This window comes from Anopheles coustani, chromosome 3, assembly GCF_943734705.1.
Source record: "Anopheles coustani chromosome 3, idAnoCousDA_361_x.2, whole genome shotgun sequence".
Taxonomy (NCBI): Eukaryota; Metazoa; Arthropoda; class Insecta; order Diptera; family Culicidae; genus Anopheles; species Anopheles coustani.
In genome coordinates, this window is record NC_071288.1 from 25898967 (window position 1) to 25914941 (window position 15975).

General features: G+C 42.6%; 1 protein-coding gene across 1 annotated transcript in view; it reads right to left on the reverse strand.

Moving 5' to 3' along the window:
- LOC131258586 (adenylate cyclase type 6) overlaps positions 1–15975 on the reverse strand; it is a 43232-nt gene that overhangs the window by 8713 nt on the left and 18544 nt on the right. The window contains exons 5-6 of the mRNA XM_058259938.1: positions 6083–6266; positions 1786–2113 (exon numbers count right to left, since the gene is read on the reverse strand). Coding sequence (XP_058115921.1) covers positions 1786–2113; positions 6083–6266 — 512 coding nt within the window. The remainder of the gene's footprint in view (positions 1–1785; positions 2114–6082; positions 6267–15975) is intronic.

Sequence of the window (15975 nt, forward strand, 5' to 3'; positions counted from 1 at the left end):
TTGAACGATTTCATTATATTTCAACATGTTGCATTATGGGAAGACATTGGTGGTTTAGTAATCATATTTGAATGTTTGATTATCTCGATTGGATCTGTGGCAAGTTCAACGCGAATTTTGTATTTTACAGTGCATCATGGAATAATTTTCCACGAAATCCTCATGACCGAGCTCTCCATGCATCGGTCATTTTGATCTGAACCACGAAAGTAATATATTAAATTTCATATCATTAATAAATTGATACGGACAAGCCATTGGACGTTGAATTGTTTGCATTGATCATTGCGTTTTAATGTACGTAAATTTTCTTTACATAAAATAAATATTTAACCGGAAATGTGTTGCAAAACCAAATTACGCACAAGTCAATTTTTTCAATTTTTTCCTACGAGGCTGCTTGATATCGGTTTTCTGTAATAAGCTTGTTTTTGCATATGCTGGTATAGAATTCAACATTCAACCTCCATTCATAAAGTTTTATCAGCCCCATCATTGTGCTGTTCTCTGTCATCCACAATCATTCAATCTGGTTCATGTATTCAAGCGAAGCAAATGTATGCCGAGCAGCGGTTTGGCTGAGTTATTTAGATCCGCCTGGAATCAGTCAAATCGTGGCCATGAAAGGATGGATTTCTTGTTCCTGCTGGAATCTTCGAACATCATTCAGTCACGTTTTACCATAACAACAGTTGGGAACGAACTGAAAGGAGCGTCACTCTCATACTCACGCATCGTAGAAAATGGTTCGCCGTTTGAAACGAAATCTCATCAAATGCTCACGAAAGCAACAATTGGTCTCGATTGGATTATTTTCAAACCACCCCTGAAGTGGAAGGTGTAAAAAACGTGTCCGTCGCGCGTTCGTCCCGTCGTTTAACACGTCGTTCAACTCCGTTCAAGTTACATCCACTAAGGGTAGTCGATTGGAAAAAAAGGCTCCCTCTTTGGTTTCCCTCCGGCCGAAGGTAGTTCTCAGAAAATTATCTCCACCAACTCCATTAACCGACGCTTTCCATTGAATCACTCGATCGGCTTTTATGTGCGTGTCACCGACTTGGGGAAGAAAATTCAATTTTTATATCAGTTTAGGGCAATTGGTATCCGAGCTTGTAATTGAAACAGGGCCGGGGGATTATGTTTTTCAATGGAAAAGAGTAATAGAAATGGCGAATCGATTCAACGATAAATTGGCTGCGTTCGCCTTAAAGGAGCGAACGAAGGAAAGGCAGAAAATATTTTGCTAATTTTTTTTACATTTGGTGTATTAAATTGTAATGTAGCTTGACGCCCCGGCGATGGTAAAGAAGGTTTGGAGAAAACAAGAGATATTTTTAACTCTTTACTTTATAGTTATATTGTTACACTTGCTCTAAAGTTATGTTTTGACCCTTTCCGGCAAAACTGAATTTGAAACACTTCCAAGAACGTAGAAATCCAGTTCTGGACATAAATAATGGACATTTGAAATAATTGATATTTCATCGTTTCTTTGTATTCGACTTTGTTAAGCACTGTAGAGATCTTTCATGTTTGTTTTGTTTAAGTTGGTAAAACTGAGCTTGAAATATAAAGTTGAGATAGTTTTATAAAAAAAAATACAGGAATCAAATAAATCTTCAGCAACATGCTCATTGTAAAAAAAGTTTCAGCAGTGACAGTTTAATATTTGTCGAGTTCTTAGTGTATGCATATAAAACTCCATACAAAAAATGAAGCTAAAATATACAATAGGCAGAATCGATGAAAATAAGAGTTTTTCAAATAAAATCAAATCAGTCCTACCTGTTGTGAGAATGCCCTCGCGTCCACCGTCGCATTCGGCTTCCGGCTACCACCTGCCACGTCCTTCCGCCACTCCCGGCACTCCGGTGACTGCGTCCCGCCCGGGGAAAAGTTTCGTCCTCCCCACCACGAGTGCCTCCCGGGTCGTCCTGTTCGTTGCGTTGTCGTTGTCGTCGGTCACGATGATTCGTTGCGCCTCCGTCGGTGCTGTCGGTCGGATCGGGAGGCTCGATCTCGGCAGAACTATTCCACCCCAGTGGTCCCTCGTAGCCCGCGGTGCTTTCGTTGCCAAAAGTGAGCGCGGTCAATGCGGTAACATTCAGCTGATCTGTGAGTGTAGAAGAATCGCCAGGCCATCAGTCATGGAACGGTTAAGAACTGGATCGAGACGGATGAGTTTCTTTTATCTTTCGGGTGGATCAACGCGCAAAATTTCCTCAAACCACCGATAACTTTGGCCCGTCGGAGAATAATTCGCGAACAACAAATCGTGGTACTGTGGCATCCTGGGTTTCGGGTTACACGGATAGAGGGTAGTCAGTATGGATCGGACTCTGAATAGAGACGGTCGTGTGTGGCGACCGATGCCCGTTGACTCGCAGCGTATGCGTTGATACAGCAATATACGAGCATGGTGGATATCACATTGGCGATCCTGCCATGATAACGAAGTGGAAAATTGATAACCGGTAGTGATGAAGAAAGGAGGACGCGTATGTGAGTTTTTGGGAAGAAAGTTGAGTCGGGTTCGGCCCATGACATAATGGAAATGGATAACATTTTCGCAGACACCACTGAGTCGGGTTCGGCCCATGGCCAGTGAGCGAGAGTGCGACGGTTGAGTCGGGTTCGGCCCATGACCAACAGAAAGGCAAAATCGGAGACACCACTGAGTCGGGTTCGGCCCATGGCCAGTGAGAGAGAGTGCGATAGATGAGTCGGGTTCGGCCCATGACCAACAGAAAGGCAAAATCGGAGACACCACTGAGTCGGGTTCGGCCCATGGCCAGTGAGAGAGAGTGCGACAGTTGAGTCGGGTTCGGCCCATGACCAACAGAGAGGTAATATCGGAGACACCACTGAGTCGGGTTCGGCCCATGACCAGTGAGAGAGAGAGTACGAAAGTTGAGTCGGGTTCGGCCCATGACCAACAGAGCGGTGCGGTGATCGCGAACGTCACTGAGTAGGGTTCGGCCCATGACCAGTGCAGAAAAGCGTTGAGTTTTGTTTTGTTTTGGTTTGTTTTTGTTTTAGACTGCTTGAAGGGGAAACGGTAGCCCATATGCACGAATAAAGAAACAGGATGAAACATGAATATTAGGCCGGTGGCACGGAACAGCGGTTTGGTATTGGTGAGTAAGGTGAAAATCAAGCTGGTGCTGATTGCCGGTGAAATCAAATAGATGATCACCGGGTGTCCTATGACTCCGCAGTTCGATTCCAATAGCGATGGGGATCCCCGGTTGGTACATTGCGTGCTTGGTTCTGAGAGGTTCACATTCCTAATCGACTCCGGGGCCACGGTAAATACCATCACGACCCAGGGGTGGCAAATAATAAGACAAAAGTTCCACACTATGGCCAGGATTTGACGGTGCATCCAGAAGAGGTATTAAAAGGGTATGCGAATCAAACGGTAACCGTAGCTAGGCTGAAAAAAAAAACAGAATTGCAAGGATGTTTTGGCTGACTATGTGGTTGCATACAACTCATGGCCGCATCACGTGACGAAAATTCCTCCAGCACAATTGATTGTTTGGTAGAGCAGTGAGGAATCTGCTCCCCAATATTAATGTTGATTCAGCACGTCCTCAAGACGAGGAGTTGAGGGATCGGGACCAAGTTGCCAAATTTGACCGTAATGCGAGGGAAGATAGGAAGAGTCATTCAAAGAGAATCAGAGGTCTGAAGGGCGTAGCGGTAGGAAAATAAGACCACCGAAGCGGTACTTTGAACATGTGTGTAGAGAGTAGAGAATTGTGGGAATAGGTAACGCTTTATTTTTGCCAAAGGGAGGATGTGGCATCCTGGGTTTCGGGTTACACGGATAGAGGGTAGTCAGTATGGATCGGACTCTGAATAGAGACGGTCGTGTGTGGCGACCGATGCCCGTTGACTCGCAGCGTATGCGTTGATACAGCAATATACGAGCATGGTGGATATCACAGGTACGACAACGGATTTTCGTTTTCCTGGAACTGTCGGCCACCACGATGGACTGTTGGGAAAGAAATGATTTAAGTCCCACACAATTTGATAACGCCAAACGTAACGAGCCTGCAGGCGAACGATAAAACCGACTTTCGTTTCATAAGCCTATCGGTTTTCCATCCGAGTGGATGCAGTAATTGGGGATGTTCCCAAATACCCTTCGCAAGTTGATTGACGATTACAATTTCGATTTGAGTCGGTTTGTTCGCCGACTGTCCTTATTTTCTTGTGTTCCCGGAAACTGTAGAATGTTGATCTGGTTTTAGTTTTGACAAGCACAATGATAACTTTCGGTTCGTTCGGAGAATATGAAATGAACCTTCTATATCTACACCATATGCATTATGGTCATTTATCAGCAAAACTTCTCATTATTATGTTAAGATCAAAGTTTTTTCTATGCTTTAGAGCGAAAAACATGATCTATTGATGTTTTTCTTCTTTAGAAAACAAAGTTCAATTCGTAATCAAGTTTGTTCGCGGAATGGATATGTTTTTGCTATCCGCTAGTTCTGAATAAACTCTCCCGAAGTCCTGACAAAACATCACGAAAAGGAGTTTCTATACGTTCTCATTCCGCTTGCATCACTATCTAAGCAAATTCCATAAAAACACCTGTTGAACGGACTTTTGGAATGGTGAAAGTTGGTTTGTTGTAGTGAGTTGTGATTAAATAAATACTAAGTAGTCTGGACCAAGATATGCTACGGCTCCCAATAATTATAAAAACAACGATTCAGCAAGCTACAAACGATCCGACTTTCTATGTAGAACAAACGTTAAACTGCTCCTTTGTTCAGCGTACAAATTATGATGTTGCATTTCACCCCGTAATGAATGGTAGTTTCTGTAGAAGAGGCAATTAATACTGTACAACAATGTACCCTAATTGAGTACACAGCAAAGTACCTTGACCTAGTACCTATCAAACGATAGACTTAGGCTAATGCACGCACTTTCAACCTACTCTGTGGTCTATTTTACAAGTAATGTCACACAGTAACATTGGCTTTTGAGCCCCTACTGTTCCTCGAAAAAGCCCTTCTTCCTAATGTGCAAATAATGTCCCTGTTGAAAGTGGTTTTATCTAGAATTTAAACACGACACTGAAGCTGTTTATTCCTCAGGAGCAAAAGCTAGGGGTAGTGAAATTAATTCTCATAATAATATAATGTTGCCGTTCCCATGAAGGAAATCAACATTCAACATTATGTAGAAGTGTTCTAACAACCCCCGGGTTTGGATGGCAAAGGCCATAAGTATCGGAGTCGTACCGTGAAAAAGATGGAAGGTAAATACCATTCAAAATATAGTTCAGATGCAACAATTTAATCTCCCCATATTAGTAAGTTGTACCGAAAGACTTTGTCAGTGTCAGCAAATGTCCGTGCAGTACCTGGGTGTAGGTGTTTACGAACCGCATGTCCGTAAACGGGAAATTCCGCTTTCAATCATACGTGGGCCAGTGCAGGCGGGGGGGTTTATCCGGTAATCTGTGTGTGCAGTAACTGCAAGGCAAAGGAAGTTAGAAGAAAAACCGTACGGTCCCGGAAAAGGACAAGCAAGCTCATCTGAAAACCGTCCATGTGTTACAAATCCGATCCCACATTGCCACTTGCTCGCATTGTGTCAGGCCAGCTCTGCTCGGTAGTATCTTTTATAACTTGCCTCTCCGCAGGGAGCGCAGCCTCAACGTCCTCTTGCTCGACCAAACGCTTCGTTTGTAGCATGTCGAGTCTATTCCGTGGGGCTACGGAAATGTTTTCCGGAAGTTCCATCACGCGCATGGTGGGATGTTGGATGATGTTGACCAAATATTTGAACATGCAGTTTATTTAATTTTAACCCATCTTTTCCACACTAGCGGTGGGATAAATGGGGTTCTTATCAACCATCAATTTTGGAGAATTGTTATTGAACTCTTTATATAATCTGTTGATCTAGCTAATATAATTGTCTGGATAGAATCGCTAAACTAGCTAATTACACAAATTTATCAATGTTTTGATCAAAAATGTCTTCAATATTTTGTTCCTCACTCCCTTGATAACAGTCCCACTGTGCAACCTGACCACCAACCGCTTACCTTGACCGGCGTGCGCTCCATCCAGCGGCGGCTCGTAGCAGCTTTCCAGCGACTGTTGCAGGATGAATGTAAACACTAGATGTATTAGCGCTAAGATAAATATTAATCCTAACAGAAGCCACACGATGTGCACCGCATTGCTTTGATTCATGCGGAGGAAGTACCGCTGGTACAGCATTTCCACCTGCGGAAAAAAGGGAAAAGAACTCATAGAAACACATGGCAAGGAAACGCGACGGGGGAAAACATGTTGGAAGGTTGGGTACGTGTATTTTCCGCGGAAATCGCCACTAATACAAGGGTCGGGCGAGGGGGGCGCAGCAAGACGCCGAATGATCCGACATGAGAAAAATCTCATTAGTTGTCGCCATTAGGAGTGGCTCTGGGCGGATAAAGGGCGTTGATGTGTGTGTGTTTGTGTGTATGTGTACCCACGCAGAGCTGGTTCCTTATTGCCGGGACGTCAAGCCGGAAAGGGATATTGAGTGTGGGAACCTCACTTTACTTCGTTTTCCCAGGCAGTGTACCGGCTAATAGCAAAGGGCAGATTACGGCAACTTCTTCGTTTTGGTTTTCTTGAATTCGTGCTGGACGATGTTTGTGTGAAAAACATTTGAGGTATTAGAAAGTATATGATGCTGTACCATGCGCTTGGATGTGCAGAAACTTATTACAGCGTTTTTTCACAGTCACTTTAGGAAATTAATGACCATGGACGCGGAACCACGTAAAACCCGGAGGAATTAACAATTGATCGTTCAATAAAGCCCTGACAAAGATCCGTAGGACATACGAAAATAGGTAAGGAGATTTCATTCATTATATTAAAAAGCAAAATGTAAAAAACAATTTATAGTCTAAAATATATTATAATACATTTAGTTTAGCTCCTTTATCCAAATTCTGAATGCTCTTTCAAATAACACCCTTTAATCTGTTGTGTCGACATCAAGCAATTGAAAATTTGTTTAACGTCACACCTGTAGCTGCTACTAATTATCTTCTACTTCGCTGGATGTCAGCTTTGGAATAGTCGAGTGGAAAGTCCTTTCACTTTGGTATACAAAAGCTAAAACCATCTTCAGCTGACTCACGGCAAGAGAGAGATATCAAATTACCAACTTATAGTTTCAAGGACCGCGAAGCTTTCACCGACTCAAGATAATGCCTTCGAGTAGGTTTTAAACTTCAAAAGAACAGTTTTTCATTTTCCCCACGCTTTAACGCTAAGCTTTCTTCTGAAGTGTTGTTTAATAAATAACTTTTAATCAGTCGATGTTATCAACTCATCCTAAAGGAGGGTCAAAAAAGATTGTTCATAGTTCATAGCACACTAAACAGTTGAAGCGATTAGCTAGAGATAGCAAAAATTGGAAACGAATGATCGCAAACCGTCGGAAATGAATGCTGCGTGGGTTTTGAAATGACGGCTAAAAAGATTAGGACCCGATGAAGATGAACCGAATGGTTCTGTATTCGGCCACGCTGTATGCCGAACGGGTTCCATTCGAATTCACTAGTCCAGGCACGGAACTGGTTCCTTATTGTTTATTCTGTGTCCGACACCGAATAGGCTGCCGATGGGAAATAGGAAACGTGGTCCGCTTTCCCAGCAAGTGGATCATCGGAACGACTCCCAGGCGCTACACCGAAGTGACTCATCACGAATTCCGGGCGCCAATCAAGTTTGATTTCATTGGCTTCCTACGCGGAAGTCCACCTGCCAAGCCGCCGCCTTTCCCGATGTTCACACACACACACACACTCATAAACCGACACTAATTTGTACCATTATGCCGGACATGTATTCTCTTCAGGGGGGCGCGACCTCCACGGAGGGCGCGTCACGTTTTGGCAGTTCTTGTCCTCTTCCCTCAATCACCGCAACGTGCCGTGGGATGGGTTTTCCCACCGAAGGCCGCCAAGGGTCTGCCTTTGATCCGGTTTCCGTACCTTTCTCTTTACCCTACCCCATTTTCTCCCGCGGTGGGCCTGTGATGTGAAGTGGCAGAGAATGGTTATTGTTATTGGCATTCATTTGTTTACTCAAGTGGTTCGCCGATCCGGGCCCGACGCGGGTGCGAAAGTCTTCAGCAGCACCGGAAGACCTTCCGCAACCACCTTGAGTGGATGAGAATGATGATGTCCGAAATGACGAAATCGTAATTGGGGAAAAGGTATCGCACGGGTTCGGTCACAGCCGAAGGATAATTGATTCGAATTGACTCCGTCCGTCCAACGGTCGGGAAAGGAGCGTGAAGCGGTAAAAGATTAGAGGATGATAGGTTAGGATGTCCGGACCTATTGAGTTAAATTGTGAAATTTGTTTCAATTTGTTCGGTTATCTTTCGCTCGAGAGGTGGAACAATGGCAGTTTGGCAGCTTCATCCGGGAGTTTGTAGCCTCAGAAATCGATCATTTGTGTCCGATGGATCTTAGGCTGGGTTGAGGACTTTAAATATTGTATAGTCAACCCGAAGGAAAGGTCGTCATGCATGTCCTTAAAGTCTCATCGCCGAACAAAGCTGTCCCATTAGCTTACTTTAAAAGGATCTTACGAATTAAATTCTCTCTCACACTAAGTGTTATGAAACCGAGATCGAAATATTAAACATACCCATAAGAATTCTTTACATTTATATGTAACAATATTCACAACCTTTACAGAATTGATTGTTTTGTAGAAACCGGTGAACACGCTAAGGAACCTGGTCCAAACTGTTGTTCACTAGGTTAAAACCTAACACAGTTTATCTAAACTGTTACTTACGGTAATCGGTGTCATTGACATCTAAAGTACGTAGTCATCTATTTTATGAGGCAATATTAATATCGCTCAAGTGGCTCGTTATATCGATGATACCGTTTCGCGTGCAAAAGCATCTTCGCTTTGCGCCGGCATAAAAATCTTATGCTCAGAACGTGGCATTTTGGATAATTCCCCTATATTTTTTTCCTCCCAATAGAACTTTTCTTGATGCATGTAATTTATGGAATGGTTGTATTAATGTTTTTAAAACTAAAAAACTTTCACACAAAGAGAAAAAATGTGTATATGAAAACAACGCCTTTTGGAATACTTTTATGAAAAAAGTAGGCTTTTCCTCAACAGAAACGTTGTAACGTTTTTTCAAATCTTAATTTTGGTATTCAAGACTTTAATAACTGATAACGCTTTCCGAAGCAAAAAGAAGAAATGTGCTCCACATAAGTAAGATGGTAAAAAGAATCTGGTGTAGGGTAACTGGAAAAACAGTGTATAATCAACATGTTAAAGACTATGAAAGCGTACTTTCTTCCTGAATGAAAGGATTCCCGTGTAACATCGACCCTAAACTTGATGATTCCAATGGTTGATACAACTAGACGCTGGATGTTCTTCTTGCGCCAACTTGTTCTTCTTCCCCTTCTTCGGCCAAACAGAGTAGTAGGAACACGGCTTGAACAATATTCTTACTATTCGAGTGCACCAGAGTTTGAGTGGAGTATGCCATCGCAGGGAAACAACATGCTTGTTAGTGTCGTTGACGCTGAAAGATTCGGTAAGGCTAGTTAGAGTCGTCGACAGTTTCCGTAATGGCGCTAGAGATTTTCTACGTTCACCCGTTGGCTGACGAAAAGCAACTTCAAGGGAAAAGGATAAGCACCGTGGGCAAATGGAAAATCTGCGCATCCTTGTTCCCCGTTCCGTGAGCACCTTTTATAATCCTGAGGCTCTCGGATGGGGTAATATTTCTCTAAAACAAGGCAAAGGAGCGTCCAACGACGTGGTAAAGTTTCACAGTTTGCTCTAGACGCGCGTATTGCGGACGAAATTTCCTCTGTTTGGTTGCGTTCTTGCTTTGTATCGCACCCTCCAAAGAAATTGGGTCAAAAGAATGGTTGAGGGAAAACAAAATAGCCTACAAACAGGAAGCGTGGTAGAGAAGCGGGATAATAATGCACGGTAAAAGGAACCCTTGCTGAGTGAAAGCTTACACCGTGTATAGGGCTTGATTTTTAGCGGGAAAAGTAACTTCCAGTAATATTACGGACATAGAATGCAGCAAATTTCTACTGTGATGGTGCTGCGTTAGTTTAACGAGGGATAAAGTGAACTTAAAACAACGTAAACAAAGATATGCTTTCAAACTCAACGTGGTCTGCAAGGTAGTATTTGTTTCATTAGTTAACAAATTGGCTAAGAGTGATCCTACCCTTCCAACGCGAGGAAGTAAAAGTGAACGAAAACATAATATTTTGGCTTATGCTCCAAAGGGATTGATGGAGCCTGAACTTATACCGTGGTGGATTTGGTGTTTTAGAGACCTTTTTCCCAACTTTTTTTTTCTTTGAGTTTATTTTTAGTCGCTATTATGATCGAGGTTGGGCTCGACAGCAAACAACGAACATGAAACCCGCGTCCCTCCCAAGCGGACGCATTAAATATGTATGCATCAACAAGCGTGCCCTGTGCGGATAGGTCAACGGAAATTGCGCTTTCGGCCATGCAAAAGGACGATGGAAGAGCGAAACGAATGTGTGACTAGGAGAGCCTCGATTCGACAATGTTTACTTTCCATCGTCGGGTCGGGAAATTCATCTCGTTTGACCAACCAATCAACCAATCAAAAATCCAATAAAACCCTTTGCAGGACCAAAAAGAAAACAAAACGGTGATTCCAACTCGTCTAGCTACCCTTTGGTGTCTCTCCCTGCCCGAAACCAAATCTTAACGTGGGATGTAATTGTGGAATGTTTCCCTCCCGCAGTTTTCCGAACTGAACTTGTTGCTCTATATGCCAGACGTATGGCTTTCGGGTGGCCGTTAGCAAATTGGGAAAACATGCTTTTCCCCCGATTCTATTTTGCTTTATTTTCGATCACAGTTTCTCTCATTCGTCTTGGCTCTTGAGAAAATGTGTGCAGTTAGCCCTTTATGAAGGCATGAAGAATGCCCGTGGGGATAGAAAAGGTCGACCATTGTGCCTCGTTAATAATTTACAAGTTGATATTGAAACCGTTCGGACCGAAATGATTGACAAAATTCTTCGCTTTTATTTCGGTTAACTGACCCTTTTACGTGGAACGACAGTGTATGCAGCGGCCCAGGAATGTGTGTGCCCTTCCAGAAGGGTTTCGCTCATATTGGACCTAATGGAATGTCACAAAGGACGCATATTTCAATGAAAATATATTTTTATTCGATGATTGGGAGAAGCATTAATCGTTAATCAGCCACACTGTGTGAAAAATGTAGGTATGTAGGAGGTTAATTTTATCATAATTTCAGTCAGTAATTGAAGATGGAGGCGCCCAGTTGTTTGTACCATAATTGAACCTACTCTAGCAGCTCGAACGTCAAATTGCTACTGAGAAGTGCTGTTGATCTACGGTACATCGATACACTTTCATTACTCAACACCCCTCGACACACCCTTCAACTCCCTGCCTCTATTCTTTTGTGCTTCTCTATTTCCCTTTTATGGTACATTCAACCTTCTTCCTGTGCAAGCTGAAGTGAATGGAATCGCATCAGTAAATATTTGAACACAGGCTTCGGATGAAACAAATGTCACTACAAAATGTTCAGCGCAGCGTTCCTGTTCGCTCGCAAAGGAAAAATGGCAGTCAGGACACTTTGCTGACCCTTTGGTAAAGTTTTCCCTCCCCCGGTTTTCCAAAATGGGGGCATCTGTTGAGCCACGATCTTCATAAAGCATGCAACGCTAACGAACGCGGGCGATGATGATAGCGCTGACACCAAGCGGAACGTGCCTCAGAGCCGATGGGGGTCGTTACAGTAAATCACTCTGCAACCTTCGTCTTTATGCCGCAGGGCGGATATCGCATGAGCTCCAAATGACCAGTCGTTGTTTCTGCAGCAGACCTTTGTTGGGAAGGAGTTGCGTCGTAATTATTTCCTGGAAGTGCTTTCGGTTTTAATAAAAGCGATGGAGGCGCCCGGTGGTTCAGTGCGCGAATGGACACTTCAGAAAACAATTAATTACCAGCAAATTGTTGCACTGCATTGCAAATCATTAGAAGAACAAAGGATAAAATATCAGAAATCTCATGGTGGGATGTATAACTAACTTTATGTTTGTGTTTTTGTTTGTTAAGCTAGAAGCACGACCAATGAATGCGTCGGAAATCTTTAATTCAATTATGTTAGAAGGAATAAGTAATAAAAAACCATTTTCAAGGTTGCAAATATAACAACCATTTCATACAATTTTGTCTCATTTTACCACACCAAGAATAGAAGTAAATTGTGCTCAACAAAATATATGCCAACATTCTATCTGCTACATTTTCACAAAAAAGCACGTTCATACAAGCGTGAATGAAGCTACCTAACACAAAAAAGGCAGAAAAAACCTTCTGCAAATGATCAGCCAATGTGGTGAGGGAAGCAAAGTGATACAAACGCACCCAATTTTATGATGTGACAAAGAGGATAACGGTGAACATAAGGGCAAACAAACGACGAACAAAATACACCCCTCCCCAAAAAAGCCCCACGCCGACAAAAACGCAAACCAAAACAACGCACGTACAAAAACTACACCCGGTTGAAGGCATTAAGACGTACACCCTGCAGTGGTTTTTTCTTTCGAGCTGACTGGCCAGAGTCAACGGACCTGAACGTGAAACGCCATGCTGTCTTCGGCGAACGGCGGCGACGAGGGACCGAAAAAGATTCCCATAAACAGTTGGACGAAAAATAACGAGCATCAATTTGCTGGCCATCCGAAGAATCCCAAAACTGGCCGACGATAGAACCGTCTCGCTGGAGCAGCTTTCACTTAGGGCGTGTGTTTTTTTTTCCAGTGCTTGCGTTTTTTTTCCTTCACCGGTATCCTTTTCAGTGCAAAAGGATGCGTCTCTGAAGACGATACCAGACGGGGTAGAAATACCAACAAAACTTCGCCAAAGGATATTTCAAGCCCATTACCTAATCCACACAGAGAAAACAAAAAGTAGACGGTGAGAGAGCAAAAACCAAAAAGCAAGAATGTGTGGAACAAACGACGAAGATGAAAGTATGCGATGAAATCGAACTTACAGATACTATTCCTTAGTACGAGCGTTTTTCGAGTCGTCTTAATCCTTGTGTTATTTCTTAATTCTTCAAACGAATGGTTTGTGACAATATTTTTCTTCTTTTCTTATATCTGTTTCATTTAGATAAAAACTGTTCCCTTATAATACATAAACTTCCTTATTTATACCCTTCTAACATTAACAAATTATCTTTATCAAATAAATGAATTAAAAATAAACGAAATAAGAAATAAAAGAGACCTGTAAACAAACAAGATTTCTTCGGATCTTGTTCCACATACAATTTCATACGAGTCAAGTGCAGCAGAACAGTTTCCAATTACTTACCCAACACCCTTGCAATCGGAAAACCACATCACCACTGACCAGAATATTCCCCGAACGCCATTCGGAAGGCTGTATAAATCACGGTCTCTCGTGAAACGACGGCCAGTTATTCATCGGAACCGCCGTTGAAACCGCTCCAAAGCACATTCGTGTCCAACCTAGCACGTCAGCGTTCCTCGCTGGCCATTGCGCTAAACCTCAGTTACGTGCGACGTGCGATCTTAGAAGGGACATAAATTATCGGATCTGTTCGTGTCCGTACGAACCGGGCAGTGGAACTGGTGGTCTGAGGTTAATGAATTATTTCGCCTCTAAATCGGAACATTATTCATCCAGTCTGTTCGGATGTAGCAGTTTAGATACAATGCCATTTACGCCAAACTTAGGAGCGTTTCTGTCATCAAAATGATATCATTTAGTTAAATTATGCCTGTCTAAACGTTTGGTGTACTATTCCTTGCATAGGCAATTTCAATTGCTTCAACCCTTTGGAACTGCAGTTAATGAACGTTTTGGTAATTGTTTCCAATTCTAATCCTCTTCCCTAAAATAGGAAAGGCATCGTTTAATTACAATCATTAATTTGTAATGAATCGCAACTGCTACATAGTAGCAAAGCTCACAAACTTTCCTTGCCCTCGCACCAGGCGGTGAATGCAATTAGCAGCTCATGCTTTGCGTAATGGGAGCCATTTTCACTTCGATACTGTTACTGCAGTTTTCACGCTACGGGAGATCGTGTTTGTCGGGTAAGTATATTAAAAAGTTTAACTTCAGTTTCATTCACCCGTTTCTACGATTCTTGCATACCCTCTACGGTTCAGCGTTCAGCGGGGCCATCTCTTCGTTGGATTGCTTTTCTTAGCAGTTCGAGCTAAGTCGGGAAAACGGTTGGAGGCAAAAGTTCTGCTATTGAAATTTTTACTTTCCATAAAAAAACTACTGATATCCCCTATTAAAACAGACTTATGAACGACTGTTTTTTCATCTTCGCTTGAATTCGAACGTGAGGTGTCAATGGTGACCACAGGTTTTTCTTTTCCCCGCGAAAAGCACACCACCAACGATGATATCCAAATCCTGCGGTAAGGCTTTCACTGCGCTTGATATAAAAAAGAACTTCGTTCGCAATGAAACGGGCATATTGCTGGCTAAGATCCGGTAAGCCGAGAGAAGCTTTACAACATGGATGCAACTGGCTTCAAGTATTTTTCAAATGGCCGTTGAATGCTTTTTTTTTCTCGTAAGGAAAACAAATCGTCAAAAGGAAAAAACAAACACCGTGTGCTCATCCATTACATTTCCACCATACATCGGTGCCAGTCTTATCTTCTCAGTTTCAGTGGAAAAGCCTTCATTTAAACCAAAGTGTGGGTAGTGTCTTCTTGGAGTTTTCTTTATCTACTCCCATAATTTCAACGTTTCATACCATTGAAATCGCTCACAACGGTTGAACCAAACGTGTGTGAAAGAAAAATCTCGTGAAGCCGGTATTGAGCAGGGTTGCGCATTTAATTTGATATTTGAGCCACGTGGAGCCACCTTCTACGGGACTGCCGGGGATGTGGAGGAGGTTTTACGAGTGTAGCGCACACTGGGAAAAGCTAAACTCGTAAAGGAATCACTTCATGGCACGGGCACTCTATGGATTGGATACGGTATCCGCCGGGATGCATCACCATGTGCGAAGGAAATCGCAATGCAATTCAACGAGCGAAGAGCTTGGAAGGAGTGCAAAGTGGACCTGCAGTGATGCCCAATCGAGAAGAAGCACTTCTTTCCACCGATCGCAATCGGGACGATGCTGCAATTCTTCTGCCATGCTCGAGTGTTATTGTGCGAAGTAATACATCCCGTAAACGGACACATGGTGCTTGCGTTTCAAGGGAAAATTTTCATTTGAGAAGCACTTTTCAACCGGGTTGTTTGTAGTGGCAAATCAAAATAAGAATCTGTGCTCCGGTGAAGGCTTTGTCCTTGGAGAGAAAGACACGGCATTGCTGCATGTTGAATGTGAGCTTTATGCAATATGTCCTTTTTTATTATTTGTTCTCGACGATGAAGCCTTCGGTGGGAGTTTATTCAACACAAGATTCTATTTAAAACGCATCCCCTGGGAGGTTTTCGTTGCCATGTGATTAAATTAAGGATACTCTGCATCTTTTTATTTCCTCCCGGAGTGTCGTGCTACTAGGAAATTAATTATTTTTTAAAGTTAATTAGCTTTAAAAAATGTATCTGTGTTGTCTGTATAGTTATTAGACAAACTAGTAGGATGATACTAGTTTGAAAATTTGTATTTGTTATGATGCCAGCTGAGTACGAGATCAAATATGACCGATTTTAAAGAGCTCGTGATTCTATAACAATATAATAAAAGTATTCTTTAAAAATATAATAATTCTATACATTGATGTATTACTCTCAGCGTGATGAAATATTATTTTCATATTTCCCACTCTCTAGGCAAAAACAAGTCGTGATTTACATTAACTTTCCGTCCTGATTAATATGCATTG